Source organism: Papaver somniferum, chromosome 1 (assembly GCF_003573695.1).
Source record: "Papaver somniferum cultivar HN1 chromosome 1, ASM357369v1, whole genome shotgun sequence".
Classification (NCBI taxonomy): Eukaryota; Viridiplantae; Streptophyta; class Magnoliopsida; order Ranunculales; family Papaveraceae; genus Papaver; species Papaver somniferum.
Window position 1 is genome coordinate 231252194 of NC_039358.1, and position 25675 is coordinate 231277868.

General features: G+C 37.5%; 2 protein-coding genes across 5 annotated transcripts; both read right to left on the reverse strand.

The window, feature by feature from the left end:
* Positions 1-4227: 4227 nt before the first annotated feature.
* LOC113318737 (FRIGIDA-like protein 3) lies at positions 4228-10127 on the reverse strand. Of its 2 annotated transcripts, none has more exons than XM_026566975.1 (4): positions 9970-10127; positions 7015-8077; positions 6420-6592; positions 4228-4838 (listed from the first exon to the last, which is right to left on the reverse strand). In XM_026566975.1, the coding sequence occupies exons 2-4, from the start codon at positions 8063-8065 to the stop codon at positions 4422-4424; spliced, it is 1641 nt and encodes a 546-aa protein (XP_026422760.1). In that variant the 5' UTR covers positions 8066-8077; positions 9970-10127; the 3' UTR covers positions 4228-4421. The 2 variants fall into 2 exon arrangements, with proteins under 2 accessions (XP_026422760.1, XP_026422750.1); XM_026566965.1 differs by having other exon boundaries at positions 7015-8208; positions 9970-10099.
* Positions 10128-22035: 11908 nt separating this feature from the next.
* Positions 22036-25126, reverse strand: LOC113318746 (hypersensitive-induced response protein 1-like). 3 transcript variants are annotated; one of them, XM_026566984.1, is made up of 7 exons: positions 24978-25124; positions 24336-24450; positions 23580-23780; positions 23256-23376; positions 23049-23140; positions 22851-22947; positions 22036-22765 (listed from the first exon to the last, which is right to left on the reverse strand). In XM_026566984.1, exons 3-7 carry the CDS (start codon positions 23766-23768, stop codon positions 22401-22403), a joined length of 864 nt encoding a protein of 287 aa, XP_026422769.1. In that variant the 5' UTR covers positions 23769-23780; positions 24336-24450; positions 24978-25124; the 3' UTR covers positions 22036-22400. The 3 variants fall into 3 exon arrangements, with proteins under 3 accessions (XP_026422769.1, XP_026422786.1, XP_026422778.1); XM_026567001.1 differs by lacking the exon at positions 24336-24450 and having other exon boundaries at positions 24978-25126; XM_026566993.1 differs by lacking the exon at positions 24336-24450 and having other exon boundaries at positions 24969-25122.
* Positions 25127-25675: the final 549 nt, after the last annotated feature.

Consider the following 25675-nt stretch of genomic DNA (forward strand, 5'->3'; position numbering starts at 1 on the left):
GAATCCATACAAGTTTGTGCCAACGATCTATCATACACCACACACCCAGGATTTGGCAAGGGAAGATAGATCGGCCGACCTCACACCCCTTTTAAGCTCCTAGCCATGGACCAAGAGAAAGATTAACATTAATGGACCACCACAAGAGAGTCCAGGGAAACCAGAACACCCGGACATGGTTACAAACTACCTTACAAATTGGATAACATCCTCAACATCTGAGCATGATAGCTTAACGCGAGCCACGACCAAACCTATCACCATTATGCTAAAAATAAAGCTAGACGGTCAGAAGGATAGTTGGCGTAATTATTTCTACAATGCCAGGTAGACGAATTGGACCACCCGAAGAAAAATAACGGAGGTCACCCCCTTCTGCTCACCACTTACAAAGAATCATTTGCACCAACCGGAGCAATGACCCCAACAAAGGAGAATGAGGCTAAGAAAATAAGACCGAGCTCGGGTAGAGCAATAGCTGAGTGGTGAGCGTCGTTTACTCAACAAAATAATAAGATGTTTCCCACTAATTAACAAGTAATAAAGTGCTAGTAAGGATCATTCCCACGAAGAATAATACAATTGATATGTTATCTAAATCAGCGAGGATATAAAAGAAGGATAAAAAGGATAATAAGATAAAGAGGATGACGATTAAGAAATTCTTCGCCATTACTAACCGTTAACTCGACATTGTACCCGTTTATCTCTTGTTAGAATCAATTGTCACCAACCGTAGAATAGCAGGTACGCTTAGCTATCCCAAAATAAGTCACGACCATGTCCTGCTCCTGATAATCTCCTAACAGTCCAATGGGCCTGCACCAATCCAGCCCATTCTTTGTCAATGGCTTGTCAGCCCGCTGGAACTGACAGTGCACCTTTTCTTCTTTTTCACAGACAACCGTATCTCTCCCTGTAATTTTATACGCATTAAATATACAACCGTAACATTCCCTGAGGTTCGGCTGAGAAAACGTTTAGTGAGAATTAAGTGTTTGACCCTCTCTCACTCTATCTTCCTCAAATAGCCTTTGGTTTAAAACTAAATTTAGAAAAAATTAACCCATTTTATTGAAATGACTCTACAAAAAGAAGGGGATCATTAGGAAAATATTATCAAATAATAAACTATATCCTTTAAGAGTATAATCATCATGCCAACTTAAACATAACATGTCTCACGAATCATACGTAAGAGTTCGACAAATTTTATATATTTGGAAAGTTTTTTGAAAGATCTACAGAACGAGCGAAAATACAACTATCAAATTTTCATTTCATATATTTTTTTTTCTTTAAGTATTTTTTTAAAATTTTCTTCATATTTTATAGTGTGCAGACAGTATGCACACTGATTTTATGTGCAGAAAATATGCATACTGATTTCTGTACATAATTTTTTAAATTTTCTTCATACTTTACAGTGTGAAGGAAATATGCACACTGATTTTTGTAAACAATTTTTTAAATTTTCTTCATATTTCATAATGTGCATGCAATATTCACAATGATTTTCTGTGCATACAATATGCATACCGGTTATAATATTTCAAGGCCACTAGAATAACTTGCAAATTTTATTAAATAGCCCTGGGACCAAAAGAGTAATAACCATAATTTCCAGGTTCACAAGAATAAATTTCTCAAACCTTTACGTAGGTTTCCCTGTGAAACCAAACTCTTATTCCTTCTCCGTGCCATTGCCAGCAACACGCGACTTCCTAGCTCCGACCATCTCTTACTCTCAGCTGCAAACTCCAAACTCGAACATCTCCCAGAGTTCTTCTCTGACTCTAACTCTCGCCATTGCTTCCACCATCCACCACTGGACTCCTTCCAGCGATCACTACTCGTTATCACTGCCAAACCCAAGCCGTAACTTCATCTTCCTGTGAACTCAAACTCGAGTAGCAACAAACTCCTCACTGCCTTCAACCAACAGCAACGGCAAACCACGGCTCAAGTCCAACACGAGCTTCATTCTTCTCTCCTCCATCTAACCCATCATCTCTGTTACTCGCTGTTGCTCTCCATTGTTAAAGTTAGTCACAGCAACAGCTTCCATATTCTACAGCCGATAATGGCATCAGCAGCATCAACCACTCTCTGTTCGTGTTCATCATCACAGCTTCGAGTCCATATCTTCTATATCCAAATCAGGCTCGATTTCCATCGCTGGAGCAGCAAATGGTTCAGCTAATTGATACTGAACTTGAATTGTGAAAAACTGTTGTCTCACGCATTTCTTCGAACAGCGAATGTGTATCACCCAAACTTGTGAAGGCTGTGTACTGGCTGTGTCCTGGAGAATGCACAAACTCCTTCCCTGCAAACCCATGTTTGAACACATTCAATCACTCACATTTATAGATCAAAACCGGCTCTGAATCCTCTCCAATACTCCCTCCATTCATCTTATTCAATCAACCACATTAACTCATTTGAAGACTAATTTTCTGGCCAAAACTCTGTTCAACATCGTATCGGACAGAGACCCATCTTTCTTAAGCTTGCACGTACTCACAATCACCTTTCAATTCTACTCCATTCATCCAGTTTCAATGGCAGCAGCTTGTCTTCTGTTCACTGTGTTTCCGGTGTTAACTCCAACAATCTTACAGTTCGTGACTCAAACTCGGTGTTCTTTCTTAACCCATCTCAATTGGCCATACAAACCCAACGTCACGAGACAAAAAAAAAAACAATGGCTTTGCCGGCGTGAACAAGCTTGGCAGCAATGCAGTAACTTCTTGATTCAATTAGGAGAAACTGAAATGTGATACTGCACGACCAAGTTTATTAAGGAGGAGGTGCCCCTGAGAAATTTGAGTGGTTGCCTTTAGTAAACCCATTTAGAATCAAATGACTGCCTTCCTTCCTTAATAAACTGAAATCTAGTAATTCTTCATGGATTTCAGTTAGTTGTTTCAATTGCCCGTAGAGGTTTCCATGTAATGACAATTCTGCCCATTTTGTGGCTACTTGGATAATTTTTTGTTCTTTTCGGGAAACATAATGCAAGCACTTCAAAGAAAACCCTATTGATGTGAAATCTTTTAAATCGGATGTTGTGAATCTCAAGAGCCTTTATGTTTTCTGTTTCACTTATGCAAAAATTCAGAGTCTCAACTACAAGGAGTTTTAAGGCTCTCTGACAACTGCCGGCGAGTATTTCAGCAAGGTTTACATCGGACGTCATACAGTTCTGTCGAAAGAGAACTCAGGCCTGGCCTTGGTAAAATTGAAAGTGTGCTTGGTAATCATGGTGATGTTGGTCTTCTTTTAACTAACAAAAGTGAAGACGAAATACTCGGTAAGTTTCGTGAGTATGAAGAACTTGATTTTGCAGTGGCAGGGAACACACCTGGTGAGACGCTCATGTATGCTAAAGATGATTTACTGCCTTCACCTACAGACGTTTCCGATTTTACGAGACTTGGGGATGCCGGTTGAACTGGTTAGTGACCGGCAGGGGATTAAGATGACTCGAGATTATACTGTTTGCGAAAAGAAAGTGCGTGTGACAGAGAATGCCGCTAAAATTATGAAACATCTCAACAAGAAGGTGTTTAATTATGTTGTTCTACCAGTTTGCCGCTGGACTGTCTCCAGTGAACAAACTCAAGGGTACCATTATGAATATTATTATGGTGTCAACCCCGGCCTTGAGAGTGTAAACTGGGGATCATTGAGTCTTGGTTAATTTGGAGGTAAGTAAGCATATAGGACCATGTGAAGGGTGAAGATCAGGGACTGCCAGGACAACCTGCAAGGGAAAGGTAATCTCTGGTGCTGACTGATTTTCTACATTGTCTTCAATTCTAAATGTGGAGGACTTGACAGACTTTTAAATTGTTTTCCATGCTAAATTTTGAGTACTTCTATCATTTTTCAATTTAACATTCACAATTCACAACCCTTACTATGTGGACAACCTGCACAGGTCAATTGAACATTTGAACTAAGAAAATTTTCAAACTACATGGTTTCCTGAATCTAAGATTTGTGTCCAACAAGGTACAAAACCATACCTGACTTGAATACCTACAAATCAGATCTATGAATCAAGTCAGACAACTTAGACAACAGAAAATTGAAAAAACAAACCCTCTCAAGGTTGATTCGGGTAGAGTCAAGACGCCGAGTCAGACTCAGGTCCAAACAAACTAGGTGTCGAGCCAATGCGTAAAACAAGTTCAAAATTGGATTATTGTAAAACAAATATTTTAACAGTAACACCTGAATCACACATGCAAACATTTTGTTTATTCTAATTTGTTTTTACTTAAAAGTACTCAGTTTGTTGTTTAGTTCATACATTGAAACACCCAGAGAAAAGCAGGAAAAAGGGTTAATTATGACTAGTAGTTAAAAGGAGAGGAGTATCAGAATACAGTTCATGTTTCACCTTTTTCTACTTAGTGTAGATATGGAGCTTGGTAAGCATACCCATTTCCGAAGTAGCTACCATGGTTGGGTGGGATGTTGTAGGCTGCAGCACCCAAGAGCGGCGTGGGATGATTGTTGGTGTGTCCTGGATATACATAGTGCATGTTTTCGTAGTTGTAGGGAGGATACCTATCGGGAACTGTAGCATAGAAGCTTTTTTCATTGATGTTAGAGACGCGGGGAGCAAAACCACCACCATTAGCACGGGGCCTCTTTGGCTGAGGCTTTGCAGCTTCGGCCACTCTCTTCTTATCAGATTTTGCTTTCTCTAGTTGGGAGATCCGCTTCTGAAGAGGGTCAACTGGGTATTGCCCCTCGAGTTTATGTTCTTCAATACACTTCACCACAGCTTTAAGGGAAGTTAGTTCCCGGTCGTTAACCTCATTCTGAAAAACAGCAAGTTCACGTGATTTCAGTTGTTTATAATAACGCAAAAAACAAAAACAAGAAACATTACAGTTATTCAGCGTTCCACCAAGCAAGAAACAGCCATGACAGCTGCAGCGCTAACTAACCATCTGACGGGAAGCCTTAAGGAGAAGAAGAAAACAAAAAACAGATTTGACGTACTAGTGAAGGATTCAGAAAGCTTTCTGCTCACACCAATTCAGAGACATGCACGACATAGAGGAGTTCAGAATGAAATGCAGTTGGTTTGTAGTCCATCTAAACTGATCGCTTGACCAAACTCCAGGGTGAAAAAATTCTATTGTAGAAAGGCTACCCTTCTTTTAAATAAAATCAAAACTGACGTTTGAGTGGGATCTTTTATGATACGAAAGATACTCTGATAAGTCAAACTTTGTAGGTTATTAATTTGCATTTCCAGCCCACGAGAATCCCATTGGTTTTGAAAAGCAAACACAAATTCTGGTGAATTTTAGATGTTTATCAATCACAGAATCTGAAAATTGTATACAGCTTGCAAGAAGCATTAGCAGGTATGGTGCGAATCAAGGTTTAAGGCGAGGTGAGGCTCTTTCCATTGGCAAGGTAAGGCATCGCCTTGCATGGCTAGAAGAAAAGAGGCCAGAAAATTACTATTATATATATATATATATTGTAGCAAGACCCAAGTTACCAAATGTTAGTCTCGGTAAAAATAGTAATCTACTGCCCTAAATAATATATGGCAAATGTTAATCTATACCCATGCAAAGGTTAAGAGATTCAACAATTATCAACTATTGCATTGGTATTGAAAATTCAAATTTGCATTGATAACTAGTGTGCTCTTAACCTATGCACCCATGCATAGGTTAACAAAACCCATAATAAATAGACCCACCATTCAGCATTCTGTTTGCTAGCTGAAGGAGTTATGGAAAGCGAAAATGCTAGCTAACCCCCACCAATGTCCCATACACTTTTCCACCATGAGGTGTCATGGAGATAGTGGTTTAAGCCACACAACCCCCCCCCCCCCCCCCCCCCCCCCCCCACAAACACACACACACACCATATGACATTAGACCACTATCTCCATGACATCTCATGGTGGAAAAGTGTGGGGGAAGTGTAGCAGTTCCGAAAGAAAGTTTTATAGGTACGTAGTCTGCAGAATGGCGGTACAAAGCCTATTATCAGTTAGCATTCAAGTTTTTGAGAGTCGTGTTGGCTCTCTTTTCTGGGTGACTATCATGTAAACTCTGTAATTATTCTTTTGCTTTTAATAAATTTTTGGAAAAAACTATTTAGCCTTCTCTCTGCAAGCCACAATAGCATCTACTTTGTTTAAAACTTCTCTTAACTTGGCACATACTCCCAGCTTATGAAGCTTTTAAGAGAAGAACAGAATTTCAAATATTCCTAGAGGCAGAGTTTAGAAAAAAATTTAGCCCAAACAGTGCAAGTGCTAAACTAAGCTCAAGAGGCACAATTACCAAGGCACAAGAAAGATCGCATCATAAAAATGTGAGAATTAAAAGCATTATGAAATGCGACATATGAAATGAGTAAAAGCACACCTCAGCTGTGGGAGATGCGTTTCCAGGCTTTGTTGGCGAGGAAGCTTTCCGTGCTTCTTTTAAGTGAGATTTAAGCAATACTACAGGTGAAAATTGCTCGGTAAGTTCAAATGCATAAGCCAGGTTAACAGCGTCGATTTGTCTTCCAGTATTTACCAGGACTTCAATCACACCTGAGAAATCAAGGAACCCTTCTGTCAGAAAATTTACTACGAAGACTTCTAACAATACCCAATTATGGCATCTCTCTAAGACACAATATCCTTGGTAAATAACAGGTATTATCCATCTACAATAACCTTGCTCAGCGCTTCACCTTATGGGAAATATCCAACCTTACTTTATCATTAAACCCTATCAGAAACTAGTCAAGTATAAAATGTTTATCGTTTCCAAAGATGATAAAAAATGAAGAAGCAGTATAGTGATTGTGGATGTTTATTGGCTGAGATGAGTCTCCGTTAGATAATTTAACAAGGTCAGTACTTCCTTGAAAGATTATAAAATGTTGGGGCAATGACACAACATAAATTTAACAAATGATGTGCAGAAAGTAAAAACACACGTGTTAAGAGATGTACAGTAGTTCACTAACCTGGCATTTTGTGTGACAAACCTAGTAGACGGCAAAGATCAGCTGTCTGACGGCGACGAGAAACTGTAGGTATTAATTTTAGTGTTTCTTCCTCGTCGAAGTCCCTAGCAATATCAAAAGTGGCCAGAAGTTGTAAGAAAGCATGAGCCTCCAATGAGTTTCCACTGCTTGCATCAACATCGAGGTCATCCAACTTTGGTTTCCACTCCTCAGCAGTAGCCTTTGCGTGTTCCTTAATATCATGATTGATAACATCGGAGAAACAAACCCGTCCAGTATCAGCTAAAGATTGGGCTAGACATTCCATCAACATAATACAAGTTCGTCGGAGACCCAAGAGTCCGGAGTCTCTCTTCCCATCTGAGGTTGGAGCTTCTATGCGGTAGAAATCTTCCAGAGAATCCAACACCAAACGAGCAGGGTCAGCCGAGATCATTAATGCAAATGGAATTTCCTCACGAATGGTAGCTAGATTCTTGCGGTTATCTGAAATATATTTATGAAGCCCTTTAGAGTCCATCTCTTCACATAACTTGGCCAACTCGGGACGAGGTTTTACATCCATAGTTTCATTGTCGGAAATCTTATTCACTTCATCTGGATCAACGGAAGCAACCTTCATGTCAGGGGGTTTCTCTTCCACAGTCAAATCAGACTCACAGCTATCCTCAACTTTAACAACCACAGGTTTTACAGATGACGTCTTGTATTTCTTAAAAGCATCCCCGATAACAAAGAGGGCAGCATCTCTCTTCTGTTGGAGCTTCTCCAATGAAGCGTGTTCCTTGGCCTTCACTGCAGCCTTCTTCTTCTCCACTAATTCCCGCGCCTCAGATGCCTTGTTCTTAAACTCCTTTTCCTGGTCTCCCAAATCATCAAACCTTCTCTTCAAAGACCTCTCAAGCCCATGGAAATGTGCCTCGAGCTCTTTCCATTTAAGGTTTAAGGATACAGCTCGGTGGTTTTCAAGCTCTGCAAATGCTTGTTGAAGCTGTTGTATTTTAGTTGTTGTGGAATCTATAAGCGTGGCAACTGATTGAGCATCTTCCATGGTGTAGAATCCCTGACAGCAACGGGAAAAGGATTGCATAAACAAACTGAATCAAGATTTGTTGCCCGAGCACATAGCTACATGCTTGCAGAGATTGTATTGACAATGATTTGATAGTGATAGAATTGACATGGACATGCAATCTGTGGATATAGACAACCACAGATCCAACAAAAACTGAGATAAAGCTAACATATCAATGAAGACTCCAAGAGCATGATAAAACCTAGTACATTTGAACCGAGAAATTCATGATAATTACTGCTTAATTGGCATGAGTTCTGAGAGTAGAAAGATATCCTTGAAAAAAAATTCAGGTGTAGCGTTTGGGTTACAACATATAAAAATTTTCAGAGACAAAGATGAGTTCAGTACAGAATTCACAAATACACATGTATCAGTTACTCCCATCTGATGACAAAGGCACATAACTCGACCACATCATACTTTTAGACTCGATTAAAAGAAATTGACAACTCCTTAACTTTTGATTATCTCCACTCTGTAGGATCTAAATTAGTTGAACATGGCCTAGTGCCCTAACGCCTTGTAAAGTTATACTAAAACATTCTTACAGCCTTGCTTGTGAATCCCTATTCATATCAAATTTAATCTTGGAAGCTGCTTGGTAGAGTTATCATAAAAAATTTCACATTGCAATTCCACCTGGCCCACCGAGAAAATCTAAACAGTTTATGTATGTTCCATCGGTTCTGTATGCCTCATTATATGGTTCAACTAAGCAGTTCATGCAACTAAGATCAATTATGAGGAACGGGTAGATTTAGACATATACCATTAATCAATCAAGAGGTAGGATCCATTGACATTGTTATTTTGACATGCTTAATATGACATTTTCTGCTGCACCCAGATGATAAAGATCCGATGGCTGATTTATGAGGGCAACGATATATATGTCAAGCCTAATTGTCTCACTAAAATTCAGTTCATCCTAAAATTTGGAAACTTGTCAATGTCATCCACTGATTACGATATTCTACTTGTTCAATAACCGTATATGTTGTCAATGCTTAGATGTATGGGGTTATAAATGTTAGAATAAATTGAATTTTGAGAAAGAATTCTTCTCAAAGGGTTAGATCATCGTTTCAGAAAATCAGCTATTGTCTCTTTCACCAATTTGGTCAACAAAGAATGATAAGTATATTAAAGTAACAATATCAACAGAACCTATCTCCTTCATTGAAAACAGTACAAAACACATAGACAGTAACAAAACCGACAGGATATGACACTGTTTAAAATCAGTTTCAGATTACATAAACTGCAATATCCAAAATTTCCACAACATTTCTTTGCGGTATAGTCAGTCAGTTATAATCAACACTGGTAATTTCAAATCATATGTGGAAACACTATGAAAGCTGGTATTTAGAATTCAGCGGTGATTCTCGAGAAACACGATAAACACCGACATACACGAGAAAATAAACATTAAGATAAATCAACAACTGAACACTCAGGCACAGAACAATCACTACTTTTTCTGAGTAAAACCCCATAAAACACAAAATTCACAAATTAAAACACAGACTTACTTGAGAATACCCTATAAAACCCTCAACAAATCAACAATCTCTGTAAATATGGTACCCAAACTGCAAAATTTCATCAACCAGCGAGGAAATCTAACAAAATTTGCTTCAAAAAGCCACTAAATTAACAATCTTTACCAAACCCAGAAGCCAATTTATTTATTTTTGGGAAAGTGATCATTTTTCCCATAAATGACATTTTTGTCCTTGAAATTATCTCAAACCCACTTTTTTTATGCCCTAATAAACCTAGTTTTAAGCTCAAATTGAGTAAAAGAAACAAAAATTAGAATTACAAAGACATAGAAAGTGAGAAATTAAGAGAAACAGAGAAAGAAGACTTACAGTTTGTGAAGGATTTGGTGGCGGTGGTGGTGGAGATGGCGGCGAACTGTGGGGATTAAGAGGAAGAAGGAGAAGGAGAAGGAGAGTATAGTAAACCAGCAGACAACAACATGATAAAAAGAAGAGAATGAAGTTTGAGGGGAATTCAGACTTTTTATTACAAATCCACTTTAGACAGTAAGACTCTGTTTTAGACTCTGTACTATTCTGACAAACCCCAAAGCTAAAGTTGGTCTTTCTCTTTGACCAACTGATGTTTACCACCATCCTCAAATCACATGGGCTACTTGGGCTCATTTCATTTCCATAAACCTAGTGGTAAACTAACGAGTGTGATTTTTTTTCCTTTCTTTTTATAAATCTCATAAAATTTCGATCATCATAAAATAGAAATTATGTAGACTTTAAAAATATTAAGATTGAAGATCGGAATAAAATTAAAAGATATTAACAAGGAGTAATTTGTGAAGAGAAGTAACGCAGATATGTTGTGAACAATAACAAAGCCAATAAATTCTTTTAGTGGGGCCAAATGAAATCTTTTCTGTAAACTTAATTCTTAAACTCGTTAAATAACAAAAATATCAATGTTATCGTTGACGTTTGTCTTTAAAAGGAATCAAATTTTTCAAAAACCAAGTAAATTTGCATTGGAATAAAAAAAACAAGTGAAATCCAGTGTACCAACTTGTCTCTGTTTGCCTCTGTCACATATTATGGGTATCGGTCGATCCGGATACAATTTCACTTAAAACTCTAAAACCCGAGGAGAAGAGTTTTGTCCGTGAGAACACAATTCCTATAGAGCATCTCTGCTTCGATCCAAATACAACAGTTTTGGCCGAGACTCCTAACATCGAAAAATACATAAATTTTATTTATATTTAGGCAGATCCATAAAAGTATCTTTTTTTGCGTCGGACGATATTTACGAGAATTTATAGAAAAAAGTAATAGAGATGCCATATTTGTAGTATTCTTCTTTGTCATAAGGGTGGTTCTTGTACACATACCAAATAGCATAGTTTACCACTTTTGCACCCACTATAGGAATGTCAAAGTGATAAATATATCATTTGGCCAGGTGCAAAAGACTGACTAACGAGTGATAGAGTCTCCATCATTCGATGGTCTCTAGAGCGCTCGTCGGTTAGCATATAGCGCCAGTGATATAAATTTTATTGCTCGACACTATGGTTGTCACTATGTGTTTCATTATTCGACAGTCACTATTTCATCCCATATAAATGTTCAATTCCAAACTCATTTTAACTCACACCTCTTCCATAATTTCCATAACTCTTCTAATCTTTCACACGCAAAAAAAAAAAACTCTTCTAATTTTTCAAAACTTTGACCAAGGCTGAGTTCATAGAAAAAAAACATGTCGATGAAGAGGTGTTAATATGCAAAATCAAATAAGAAGGTGAAATGTAAAATTTATTATACTGAAGATGAATGTATTTGCAGGAATTATGTTTCTTCTACTCAACATCCTATTGTTGGTGCAGTCCAAGCCACACCATTTTAGAAATACATATTTATCAAATTTCAAGAAGAAACAATGAACTTCCACAATCGTGATGCAAGCGTGTTGAGTGGTCACTTCAATGTAAGGAAGTTAATTCTTTTGTTGCTTTGGTAATGCAAGCGGATCGAAACATAAGAATAAAATGTAAAATTTATTATACTGAAGATGAATGTATTTGCAGGATTTATATTTCTTTTACTCAACGTCCTATTGTTGGTGCACTCCAAGCCACACCATTTTAGGAATACATATTTATCAAATTTCAAGAAGAAATAATGAACTTCCACAATCGTGATGAGGTCGCTTAAATATAATCAATAGGGAAGTTAATTCTTGTGTTGCTTTGGTAATGTAAGCGGATCGAAACATGAGGAATGGTAAAAGACTGACGGACCTTGAACAAAGATGTCGGACGAAATGGCTGCAAATCAACGATAAAGACTTCCGATATGGAATTTGTTATGAGATTTTAAGAGTGTTGCCGAGATATATTCAAGTTTATTTTTTAATTTCTTAATTTTCAACTTAAGTCTAGATTTTTTTTAAGAGTACTCAAGTCTAGAGGTAAGCTTTAATTTGTTTTCTTCATTCATTAGTAAAATTTATGTTTTAATTAAATGTAAATATGAATTAAGAATATAAATTTAATTTTCAACCTTATTTCTTGCACTATTTGTGAGTCAAATTCTTAATTTCACTAACAAGTGCGTCTTTTACTAGATATAAACCTCAGTGATTGCGCCATTTTGTAAGATATAATCTAGATAATATAAAAACTCTAATAATAAAAATTTTGGACAATCTTTTTTACGTAGTTTTCCTTCTTCATTTTTCACATGATTTCCAATCAATGCATTCATGAACAAAGACTCTTTGTTTTTGTGACTAGTACTTCGCTTTTTAAATTTCTTTATAACTATCACACATCTTATTAACAACAAATTCAAATACTACTCTAGAAAAATCAAGTTGTTGCAGAATCAATTTGTTTGTGAAATTCTACCATTTGAAATTCTTTGGGAGAACTTTAAAATTGAGAAAAATTTGTCGTAAAAATGAAGTTTCAGGATCGCTTATTTATAGGTGAAATAGAAAGAATTGTTGGCGACTGACTTTCCAACGAGCTAAGACACCACAGATAGGAAGTTTATCGGTAAACCATAATCCTATAACGGCCCACATAATTTACCAGGACACCTGATATACTAAATGATTTTTTTTTTTTTTTTGCAGCCACAGGAACTGGCCTAAGTGGTCGCATTTCCCTACTTGTGCAACTAAAATAGAGTAAGATATTGGCGTCATTTGGTTGCCCTTCTAGCTAGTGTTACCCTTATCGTTACGTTAAGGTGTAGATATAGTCACCCAGCCTCTCACTCTAGTGTGTGTCTGAACGTCTGTCTCTTTCCAACACATGCGTGGTAAGGACTTTTTACGAGGAGAAAAAAGCTTAACCTACGCACCACCACCGCCCCCTAACTTCATTCTAAAGTTATATCCAAACCCTAGCTAGCCAGGGGCAGTAGACTAGCGGTAACTGTACCATCCCTCATCCATTACAAGTACCACGTGGCAGTGTCCTATAGGTCGTTGTCCCAATAGGGCACCTGCCGGTCACACATTCTATTCCGTGCCAAGATTCCGGTAGCTAACTCTGTGGACAACTAACAAGATAGTGGGAACTTAGTGTTTGGCCCCTCTCACTGTTTTGTTATCCCGGGAAATGGGTCATTTGTCCAAATATTTTTAAACATGATTCTAATGGACGAGGGAAAATTAGTATGAGTGAAATGGACACCAAAAAAAATAGCAAGAATGAAACTGAATTCATCCTGGCTTAAACTTAAAAAAAAGCGAGGATGAAACTGGATGCATCCTGATGTAAATTAAAAATAAAAAAAATTATTTGAAACTGTGTAGGATGAAACTGTTTACATCCTGACTAAATTTACATTCTCGTCCATTTGAACAGTATCAAATTTTACATGTCTTTTTCACCCAGGAATTGTTGATTTTGATCTTTTTTAACCAATTTTGGGTTCTTACTCCTATAGCCTTGGGCTTAAGTCCTATTTAAAAATTCTTTAACCTATTTTATTGAAATGACCCTTAAAAAAGAAAGAGGGTCATATGAATAAAGATGTTAAATGATGTTAAAATTTGACACAAACTCTATTCTTTAAGGGTATGATTGTCAAACCAACTACGATATAACATATCTCACAAACCATATGTAGGAATTTGACAAATTTTATATATTTAGAAAGGTTTTTGAGAGACCAATCCAACGAGCGTAAATACAAATATCAAATTATTCGTATTTTTAGAAATTTTTATTCTTTAAATGATTTTTATTTATTTTTCTTATTTGTGTGTAGATAATATTCTCAGAATTTTTTTAAAGTACAACTATTGTCCAAAGTATTTTTTTTAATGTGCATATATTATCCACGACTTTTTTTGGTGTGCATCTATTATACATAGTGTTTTTCTAGTGTGCACCTATTATCCACAATGTTAATTAACCTTTCATAATGGTTTATACTATAATATGTACATTAAATAAGTTTATAAAACCGTTGTTTAAAGATGAACAAACACATTGATATGAAGTTATGTAGAAAATATCCACAACTAGAATCCGTGCCGGAAATATGCACAGTTAGAATGTGTGCAGGAAATATTCACAATTGTTTTAGGACTAAGAGAATAATTTGCATAATTATTTCCATGATCCCGGGACCAAAAGAGTAAGATCCATATTTTCTAGAGTCATAAGAATAATTAACCCGATAATATATATATATGCTAAAGAATGATCAAACTGGGACTGGCCTAGTGGCGCTTAATATTACTAGAAAATCAAAGTTTTTTTTTTTTGGTTGATATCCATGTCTCTTGGAACATCTAACTAATCCCTGGTGCAAATCAAGATTCAAGACTATAAATCCCTGGTGCAAATCAAGATTCAAGACTATAGACCTTTCCATGGTGACCAACCTAAAGTACTCACTGTGCCAGAGTGAGTGACCATTAGGTAGAATCGAATTTCGATCCTTAGCCTGTGAGGTGAGTGTCAACTGTTGAATTTCCAAATTTGTATATTGTTTTCACTCTTATATCGTGATATTCACCTAATAAATCTAACATTTTAAATATATGTGGATGCATATCCTGGCTTGATTGGGATATACCCAGATTAATTGGGTATACTCAATTTTAAAGGGACTCTTTTTAAGGGTTGCAGGGGAACTCCTAATGGGTAAGTTACAAAACTACCCTTATCCTATATAATCCTAATGTCCTAAATCAGTTTAGTCTTTTCCTTTCATCTTCTTCTTCTTTTCTTCTTCTTCTCCTCCACAACTACCAGCAAAACTCATCGATTCGAAAACTCCGATTAATCTTCATCAATGGATCCGCCAAGACCTAGGGCAAGTCGTATGAAAGACGCTAATAGAAAACCCAATCAATACAACCCCGGAATTGCAAAACTAGTTCACCAAAAAGTGAAGAAAAAATGGTTGCAGAAGAAGAAATTGAACCCGCTCAAAACGAAAAAATGGTACGATTAAGAAAGTAAGGGCCTATTTAAACTCACTCCAATACTTCAATTTCATGTTTGCATGTCAAATTAGGTCAGAAAAATAGAATGCTTGAATTTGTAGCTATTTTGCCGGCAAGGTGTTTGTTCTATGACTTTGCCGGCTTTTCATAGTTAGGGTTTGGACGACAAGCTCTTAGGTTGAATATCTTGCCGGCTGTTGAATATCTGTAACTGCTTCTACAAGGTCGGCAAGTTATTCAACCTACAACCTTGCCGGCGGAGGTTTTTGTTTAATGAAGCTGGCGTGTTATAATTTTTACCCTGCCGGCTACTACTTGTTTTGAAAATATTGGTTCTTGATGCCTTGAATTTTAAAAACGGAATGGTATTTGGATAAAACCATGCCGACTGTTTGTTAGCCGGCAATGTATGGGTAATGGACCTTGCCGACCTGTAATGTGGAAAATCCTTGTATCTCCTGTGTTCATATTTGTTATAAGTCGGCAGGTTATTTGAATGATACCCTGCCGGCTATAGTTTAGCCGGCATATATGTTTTAGTCGACCCTTCCGGCCATTGTTCCGTCGGATTGGTTATATTTGTCGACCCTGGCGACTTATAATTCTGTTTCTTAATCGTTCTTGTTCAGGTTGCAAAAGGCAAATAAAAAAGCTCTGAAAGCTCTTAGTCCTCCTTCAAGACCTCCTCGTGTTGGTGAAAAACTCTTGACTTCAACACATCGAGGGGCATACGTTGTGCCGGGAACGCTCAAGATCCGTGTACCGAATGATTCTGAACCACCATCGGAACCCAGTGATTCAGACGAGACTCCAGATGAACACCAATCAATTCCATCTGGTAGAAGAGGTGATGATGATGATGATGTTGATGAAAGCACTCTGGATACTGGAGGAGGTAACAATGATGATGATGATGGTGATGAAGAAATTCCTAATGTTGGAGGAGGTAATGATGATGATGATGATGATGGAGATAAAGATAAGGAAATCGAAGATGAAATTGTTGAAGAGGCAGAGGAACAAGAAGAAGAAGACGCGATGGAGAACAAAGTCAAGCTAATGTTCAACAAACCGAAGCTTCAACTTCAACTGAAACCGGAAAAAAGAAGAGGGTGATCACTAAACCAGCTGATTCCCACATGCCTCCCCCTCACTTGATGGTTACACTGAAAAAAGGTGAGCTTCCAAGGGGGACCCCAAGATATGGTGGAAATGTTCTTTTTGGATACAAAGACTCATGGGCATGTACGATCCATAATACTATCGTAAGTAATCTCAATCCTTCTTTGTTTTTTATTCAATTGTGTATCTATCTTAAATTTGTGTCAAGTGTTTGTATTTCTTTCATTTTATTTTTTTGGTATTTAGGATCACAAGCATGACATCCGTCTCATGAGGCGCCACGCTTCATGTTCAGTGACTAAGACTTGGGATTTTCAGGATGAATGTGAGGAGGTGAAAGTGATTGTCAAGAACTCCGGGTTGTGGCCTGCGGTGGAGAGTTCGAATATTAAGCATGATAGAGTTGTCGTATCTGCATTCTGTGAGAGGTTCTACGGAGAGACTGATACAATGTTATTCCCACTCAGTGAGATGTCGATAACTCCCGATGATGCTCATCAAATTCTAGGCCTCGAGGTTGAGGGAAAAGCAGTCAGTGAGGGCTTCGATGATGATTTTTCTTTCAAGGATATTTACAAATTGAGCCAGAAATTGCTCGGTTGGAATCAGATTGAGACGGAGTCTATGCTTGAGAAGAAAGAAGGTCGTCTAACCAAGAAGTTTAATCTGAAGCAGTTGAGGGACACATTATATGGGACCAAGAAAATCTTTGATAAGGAACAAAGGGTGAACCCGGTGCGACCAATGCTACCGCGTCAGCTTAGTTGTAAACTCTAAGCCAGTTATATGCAACTATTGGATCCCTTAGATAAGATGTGTGAGTATTCTTGGGGTACTGCGGTGGTCTCCTTCTTGAACAATGAGTTGACAAAGGGTTCTAGGGCACTCACTGCGCAAGTTAACGGAAACATATGTCTCTTCCAGGTAATTTTATTGTCTAAATCATTTATATTTGCAAAATTCTCGTAAGATAAGATTCTTACAAAACTTTGTGTTTTCATAGGTTTGGATATATGAGCACTTCCCTTCTTTGGTGAAAGCCAACTCCTACATCAAAGTGGATGTGAATGTTGCGGTTGATAAGCCAAGAGCACAAAGGTACAGTTTTAAGGGTACTCAAGATAAGGAAATGCCACAAAATCTTATCAAACTCCGAATCGCCATCGACAAATTGACTGCGGATGATGTGTTATTTGATCCGTATCGAGATGCTAAAAATCAAGGTTTAATCCAAAGGAGAGATGAAGTTGCATTATACTATGGACCCTTAATGACTGCGGATGGTGGATATTCAATGTGCGATCCACATTGGGTAATGCGACAATTGGGTTACGTCCAAGAAGAACGATCATTTTGATGAAGATAATCCGTTCTTTACTGTGTTAAAGGCTAACTGCTCCACGTACCAAAAAACTATTAACGTCGCTTACGATCCACCGCCAAATCAACAACATTGGGACGATAGACGTAGCCGTATCATCGGTGTGAGTCTTTTGGACGAGGTGACCAAAGGTAATGAAGCTAGTGAGAAATACATGACGTGGTACTTGGGTTGGGCTCGTCCTACTGTGATTAGGAAACCGACTACTGAAGAACTGGCTCGTATCAAGAAGATGGCATCGAAAGACCCAGCAACAAGTCTTAAATTCTTTATAACTATTTTAGAGTTGCTCTTACTGTTTTAAGATTACATTATCGAATCATTCTATTAATTTTTTGTTGTTTAATTGAAAATAGAAGGAGCAGTTGAAGACCTTTGTGAAGGTGTTGTGTTACGCGAAAGACAGGGGAGATCCTTTGTCGATTGAAGAGCAAAGCAAGCACATTGACTATGCTTGCAATATTGACAATGAGGATTCCCATGAATTGTTCAAGCAAGCTGATGCTGAAATAAAGAGGGAAGAAAAAGTAAGGAGGGAAGCACAAGTCAAGATGAATGCTGACAAAAAGAGGGCTCGTAGTGGTCGTGGTGGTGTTCATAAATGGGGTCGTGGTCGTGAATGAATGCAGTCTCTAGTTTATTTCTTTATGTAGTGTTGGACAAATGTTAAGGTTAACGGTTGGACAATTTTTTTTTTTTTAAGGTTTAGGGCAATTCATATGGAATGAACAAACTTGGAGTTTGTTCATTTTGCTCCCACTATGGAATGAACAAACACAAAAAATGGATGTTCAAATGAACAGATCTGTTCATTTGAACATCGAGTCGGAATACCAGACGCGCGCCATCCCTACTAACTCTGGCGTCAGAAGAAATGACGCGCGTTCATGCAAAAAACGCCAGCGACACTTGGATTGACGCCCGCGACTCTTGGATTGACGCCAAGTACAATACCTGATTATTTTACTACATTTTAACCTTATTTTATCTCACTTCATTCTATTTTATCTCACTTAAATATTATATTTTATTTTTCATCTTTATTTTACAAAACATTTTATACTAAAAAGAAATACTAGTGGGGCCCTAGAAAACCAAATCTGTTCATTTTGCCCTGCTTTACCATAGTGGAGAAACGCGTTTTACCATCCACGTGGCTCAACAAAATTTTGAGTTTGAACATTACCATAGGAACTGCTCTTATGGGACATGTTTTCGTATTTTGGACAACAAGTGTTAGATTTCTAGTTGTTGAATGAATGGTTTGTATAGCTATGTAAAGTTTCAATACTTATGCCAGCATGATTTTTTTAAGTTACAGTGCCGACCACACCAGGGCCGGCAAGGTTTTGAACTGTCAGACTGCCGGTCTTGACACCATAAATTATTTGCATACCAGGGTCGGCAGGGTAATCAGATCAAAACCTAGCCGACTGTTAAGAAGCCAGCAGGGTATTATATTATCAACCCTGTCGGCTATGTGTTGCACCAAATACCTTCTCCTGATGCCTAAAATCATCATAAAGTCGGCATGGTTAAAATTATGTTCCTTGCCGACCACTTAACAGCCGGCACTCTAGTGACCAAATACCATTCTGACGGTTAAATAGAAAATTGCATAAACTCCTGATGCCGAAAAGTCATAAGGTCGGTATGGTAAGAAAATTTCTACCCTGCCGGTCGTATCGTAACCGGCATGCTAATGACCAAATACAGTTCCGACGGATAGACAGAAGAAAATGTTCTCCTGATGCCTAAAATCATCATAAGGCCGACATGGTAACAAACTGGGAAATGGGAAAAACAAACCGTGCCGGCAGTTTTAAAATTCAAATTTTTTGCAAGTACAATTGCATTGATTGACTTGTACTTATGCACTATAACGACCAAATTTGGGAAGCATCCTATAAATACACTACTTATCTCCACAAAACAACACACAACTATTTGCATATACTCTCCAAAGCTCATATCATCATACACTCCATCCAACTCACCCAATAGCTCTCTACATATAACAATGGCTTCATTTGATTCTAATGAAGATTTGGCAATCACCAAAGCTTGGTATGTGGAAAAACGACTTAGACGTCAATCCTCCGAAAGGGTGGATTCCACAACCTTTTGGGCTAGGATACATAACAAATTTAGCCAAGAGTTTGGGAATCCTAATTCAAGAAGTGTTCAACAAGTCCATGAGAGGCACCTAGTCATCGAAAACGCGATACTTTCTTTTTTAGCTCTCCAACCTCGGATTTTTAACACTCGCCCCTTCACCTTGTCCATTGCACAATTTGTAAAGAAATTTTGTAGTTTTTTTTAACGTAACCCATGTTGTTTTATCTTCAAATGAAACACCACTAACAAATGTAAGTTTGTTTTTGTGTTTTTGTAGCATGAAGTCGTGAAAGCGCGCTACTTGGAGGAAAAGGGGGAAGCATTCGCGTTCGATGCAAGCTATCACTTCTTGGCAGAAAGAATCTCGGAGGATAACCCGGACTACTTGGATGTTGTATCGTCTTGGGAGGAGGAAGATTGATGGCTTTAGAAGTTTTTGTATAGGATTTGTGGGTAGATCTCTATGTAAACCCTCACGAGACTATAACTCGTCCACTAGGATCGCCTAGGGGTTCAAAAGCTTGATGCACATGCTAAGTACATTCGTTTTTCCGTCGACAAGGAGTTGTATTTTATGTTTCAATCAATGTAGTAACCAAAATTGCATGAATCACGTGAATTGCATCTATTAGAATTCAATTTTTATTTTTGAGGGATAACCAAAGTCGGCATGGTTATAAGTTTACTACAGTTTGGCCGGCAAGGTAAGAAAGTTAATAATGGCGACTACAAAAAACCGGCAAGGTAATAAATCAATACCATGCCGACTACCTATGCATTTATAGCAGTCTCCTGTGTGTCAAAAAATATTACAGCCGACATCTTCTTCAATCGTATACCTTGCCGGCCATACTAAGTCGGCACTTTCTTCATTCGTCGACCTTGTCGGCCTGAAATGTTCGGCATGATCTTCATTCGTCGACCTTGCCGACCTTTATACTTTCAGAACTGAAAGTGTGGATTTCTTCTTTGATTTTGAATATGATTTCGTACAACAGATTTGCAATCCCCTTTTTAGAAGTGTTTCGGTTGTGTGCTTCATTTTTGTTGCAAGAGATATTCTCAAAAAAAAAAAAAAATCATCAGAAATCATCCCACAAAAGTTCAATCAAAAACAAAATTTCATAACTTAAATTCATAAGTTTTAATCTATTCAATCAATTTAAACTCAATTAATTAATCTAATCATAATTTTTAGTGTTAATTAAACAAGGACATATTAGCCATTTAGAAAATACAAGGTTAAGAAATGGTTTTTTTTACTTAAAAATGTCTTGGATTTTGTCTCATTAGATATACCCCAGTTAATTTAGGTACACCACAATCAATTCAGGATGCATGTCATGTCAAATGGGAGCAAATAACATCATACAACAACTAACCGCTACCACACAACCACCAAAGTGAATGATTACAAAATAGGTTGCTGCCAGATTCTGTTACCGGTGGTGGCAGTGTACACAAGGAAATAATAAAACTGGCGTCAGAATCTTATCCACTTTGGATTCGAACCTAAGAATCAATGTTTGAATAGTTTAGGCACGATTCTCGTGTATTGTCGTTTTCGATACGGAAAACTCGCCACTCACTCAAAATTCCATTAGCACATATAGAGGGAGTTGGTGTTGGTGACCTTAAACCTGCTTAGTAATAAACAATCAACAACAACCCAATCATAATTAAAATACTCTTTAATCCTTTTCCCATTTCTCTCCATGGATTCGGATAAGGCATGGCTGCTGACACAGCTTTTTAAATTAGTATGACATATAGTTTGAATCATGACAGGCCGCTTCATAGGGTTATCAAATTGCACGAAGATTACAGTTTCCATATCCAACCACACTTCAACCATAAAAAAATCCACAATTAAATGCAATAACCCTCGGGAATAACTTTGATAATCCTTTGTTTAAGAAAAAGGAAAAAAAAAAAGTAATCTGTTCTGACCTATTTTGGAAATCACTTTTTTCTCTAAACGGAATTAGCATATGATGGAAACCGCGTAGTGTCGTGTTCCCGGCTATCAGAATGCATAACGGCCGGCCATAACACCGTATTCCATGTTGGTTGAGAAGGCATTTTGGATTGGATCCTCTGACAAAGTAAAAAGACAAAAAATATTGGATCCCAACCCATGGTTGACCCACTTAGGGAAAGCAAGGGCCTAACTTTGTGCCATGTTTTGTTTTAAGCCCATGAAATAGGAATCCTGTCAGACGCTAAAAAGCAACATACAGTGAGACAAAGGACTACTCATTTGTGCAGATATTTCAGTGTAGTGGAGGTCTCTTTTATTTCTCCTCTTGTGGTAGACAGCCAAGACGAGTGTCGGACAATAAGGTCAGTGCCACAAAAAGGAGGGGTCTATCCCTTCCGATGTTACATCATTACTTAAACAACCTGGATGGACCCATACTCTGCGAAAACATGGTGCACCTAATCACCCACCAGGGTGAGCAACACCAGGCGGTTCAAGTGATCGTATCGTGATACTCACCATCCTTCCATATACAAAACAATTGGTCACACTATATTAATCCCAAAGGGCAAACATAACATATGCAAATGCAACAAAAAGCAAAGTGGTGATGAATGGAAACATGAATATACACACACCTACAATTGAGCACTAAAAAAAGGAGGTATCCCTTTGGTTGCTGCAGTTTGGGGTGAATGAGACTAGAGCTGGCCGGAGACTAAATCATCCCTTTATGGAATGTGAGCAGAAGATCCCTGAAGTAGGCCGTCACGAATCTGAGTTACCACGTCACGAACAGCACCAGGCCCATGAGGGATAAACACTGCAGAAGATTTAGAGTGCGCACCGATTTCTTTCATTGTGTCGAAGTATTGTGTTACTAGAACCATGTCCATAACGTCCTTCGCAGAGGTCCCAGGAACATTAGTTGAGAACCCTACTACGCTGTCTCTGAGACCATCAACAATGGCTTGACGTTGCCGAGCAATACCCAGTCCAGCGAGGTATTTAGATTCAGCCTCACCCTCTGCTCTCTTAATCTGTAAAATCTTCTCAGCCTCTGCCTTGTCTGTGGCTGCCAACCGTAGCCTTGCAGCTGAAACCAAATTTGATGACATCACGTTAATAATTATCTTCTCTTCTAATATTAACATGGTTAATAAGAATTAACAGAATCATACCAGCATTGATTTCATTCATTGCCCGCTTCACATTCACATCTGGTTCTATATCAACAATGAGTGTTTGAACAATCTCATATCCGTAAGCAGACATAGCCTGTTAAACAACATAATGCCAACGTTGTCACCGATGTTCAACAAATGAAAATGCAGCCTTTCACTGCGACTAACAAGTTGTCCATTAGAAATGAATTATACCTTTTCAAGTTCTTCTTCAACTGCTCTAGCAATATCGTTCTTTTGCTCGAAAACATCATCCAAAATGAGCTTTGGAACACTAGCTCTGATTACTGAAATAATTCATTAACCAATTCTCTTTACGATACATATAAAGATTAAACTTTAAATTCAGTAAGATGTTAATTTCACATATCATCAGTACAATTAGAGCTTGTGGGTTCATACCGTCAAAAACATAGGCTTGGATTTGGCCCCTCGTATTGCTCAGTTTGTAGAATGCATCACTTGCCTTCTCTGCTAAAGCTCGATATTGTATAGATGCAACAACATTGACAAATACATTATCCTGCAAGAAAAAATCACTTTTAGAGTTCATCTAACTACTACAATGATCCCGTTATAAAGGTTGATTGTCAATATGGATTCAATAATTCAGTTCTAAATTCATGAAATTGTCAAGAATGTCCACATAAATACGGCTAATAAACATGAAAAAGCAGAATACTGAAACTTATCAACTGACTAGATGCGCTCAAGATATTTCCATACCTTTGTCTTAGTCTCGCATTTGACATCCAACTGTTGAACCCTTAGGGTGAGATGACCAGCAATTTGACTACCAAGAAACCATGGTAGGCAATGACATCCTGGGTCAAGAACTTCCTCAAACTTGCCGAATCTTTCCTTAATAGCAACTTTCGACTGGTCAACTTGTACACAACACAATAGATTACCCATTTTCTGTTGTTTCTGATATAAAAAATACAGACTCCATGTCAACCAACAGTTATGACTGATTTAGAATACAAGGATTGTGATGATACATGTATGATTTTCTTTTCCATAAGACCAAAGGGAAAAAGAACGACTATGTTACAGATACTCCACCACATAAATTGGTCAATTAAACTGATATGCCAGAAGTTAGAGAAAATTTTAGGCAAAAATGAATCGCAGGAAAATAGTTCCATGATTCGTTATGCCGCTGAATCATTTTTTCTGAGTTCTGACAGAAGAAAATTATGCCAAATGGCCGGTAAAGCAGTACCCTTCAAAATCTTACAACTCTAAGCAAAGTAGCAAACCAACTAATAACTCAACCATATATAATCATCTAACAAGGGAAAACAAAGCAAAATGAAGTCAAGAAGAAGCCAAAGCATTCAAATAGAATGATGCAATTATAGTACAAACAAGAGTTTTACGAAATTATAGTACAAACCACAAAATTGGATATGCAAATGGTTCAACAAAACAAAATTGACAAAATCTATCAAGAAAATTGAGAACAATAACGAAACATACCCAGGAAAGGTAGATGAGAAACTTTCAGGAGTTGTTCTTCTGCTTTAAAATTAAAAGAAACGAGTCGTGGGAGAAGGCAGTTGAATTGAAATGAGTTTTTCTCAAAGACCAAAAACTGTGGTTATAAAGAAATTGAATTAACATGTAAATTGTAATAAAATACTCAATCAAAGCCAGAGATACTATACGACTTTCAATGATACTTTTCTTTGTTCAAATCGCATTAACTATTCTTGTTTACTTGGTTATTATCAATTGATGTTGATCCTTCCAACTGAGAAGAAGTCCATTATATCTATCTATCTATCTGTAATAATCTGTCTTTGCCATTATCTATCTGTATAATTTTAATGAATTTTTACATGCTTTAATATTTTAAGTAAATCAAACCCATTTTTGTTACATAACTTCAGAAAAGTTCAGTGAGGAATTCTGGTGAACAGTTTAACTTCAGAAAAATCAAACCCATTTTTGTGTCACCCAAAAGAAATTCCTTAATTCTTAAAGGAAATCGAATTCATTGAATGAAATGATAATCAAGAAATTGTCAAGAATTTCCGTAAAAGATAACTTAGATAAGGACGAAAGGAGTTCCAAGAAATGAAAGCAACGGGAACCAAGAATCCAAGATACCTTAATTACCTGTAGCGTTGAGAAGGTCCAATCTCTCCAAATGAAGAAATTTCATTGATTTCTTCTTGAATTGACTGTTATTTCTTCTTTCCTCGGTGGAAATTTCCAGTCAAGGAGAACTATGACTGACTTTTATTCATCTTCCTAGGAAAATGCTACGAGATAGCAGACTGGCAGTAGTAAAGTTCACTCTCGATCATTTTTATCCTTTTACTTTACTCCCTCCGTTACTTTTTAATAGGCCAGTTTCTATAAATAAAAATTTCAAAAAAATAGGCCAGTTTCTAAATTGGGAAAGTCAAATGTTACTTTAATTTTTTGGGACCACTTGCAGTTCACTTCTTTTGATGACAAGTGTCATGGGGGACCATTCCACTTCACTTCTTTTATTGACAAGTGTCATGAGGACCACTTCACTTCACTTCTTTTATTGACAAGTGTCGTGAGGACCACTTTCAATGATTACTTCACTTAATTTCCTTAATTTTCTCTAAAAACCAAATCAGCCTATTAAAAAGTAACGGAGGGAGTATTTTTTAATTTTCCAATTTCTCCTTCTTTTTTTTTTCCCCGCAAAACTTTTTAGGATCATTAATTGAAAAGGCAAAGAAAAAAAAAGAGAGGGCCCAATCCAATAAATATTTATTCAATAGAAAACCAATCCGATAAACAAGTTACAAGAAACTGGAAGGAACCCTAATAACTAG

What these genes read in the sequence shown, in the direction of transcription:
- LOC113318737 (XM_026566965.1), bottom strand. Translation starts at nt 8,104, where the DNA reads ATGCAATCCTTTTCCCGTTGCTGTCAGGGATTCTACACCATGGAAGAT. An exon ending in TTTGTCACACAAAATGCCAG is followed by an intron (nt 6,593 to 7,014) that starts GTTAGTGAACTA and finishes TTGATTTCTCAG; the next exon opens with GTGTGATTGAAGTCCTGGTA. An exon ending in ACGCATCTCCCACAGCTGAG is followed by an intron (nt 4,839 to 6,419) that starts GTGTGCTTTTAC and finishes GCTGTTTTTCAG; the next exon opens with AATGAGGTTAACGACCGGGA.
- LOC113318746 (XM_026567001.1), bottom strand. Translation starts at nt 23,768, where the DNA reads ATGGGTAATCTATTGTGTTGTGTACAAGTTGACCAGTCGAAAGTTGCT. An exon ending in AATGCGAGACTAAGACAAAG is followed by an intron (nt 23,377 to 23,579) that starts GTATGGAAATAT and finishes TTTTTCTTGCAG; the next exon opens with GATAATGTATTTGTCAATGT. An exon ending in CCAAGCCTATGTTTTTGACG is followed by an intron (nt 23,141 to 23,255) that starts GTATGAACCCAC and finishes GAATTATTTCAG; the next exon opens with TAATCAGAGCTAGTGTTCCA.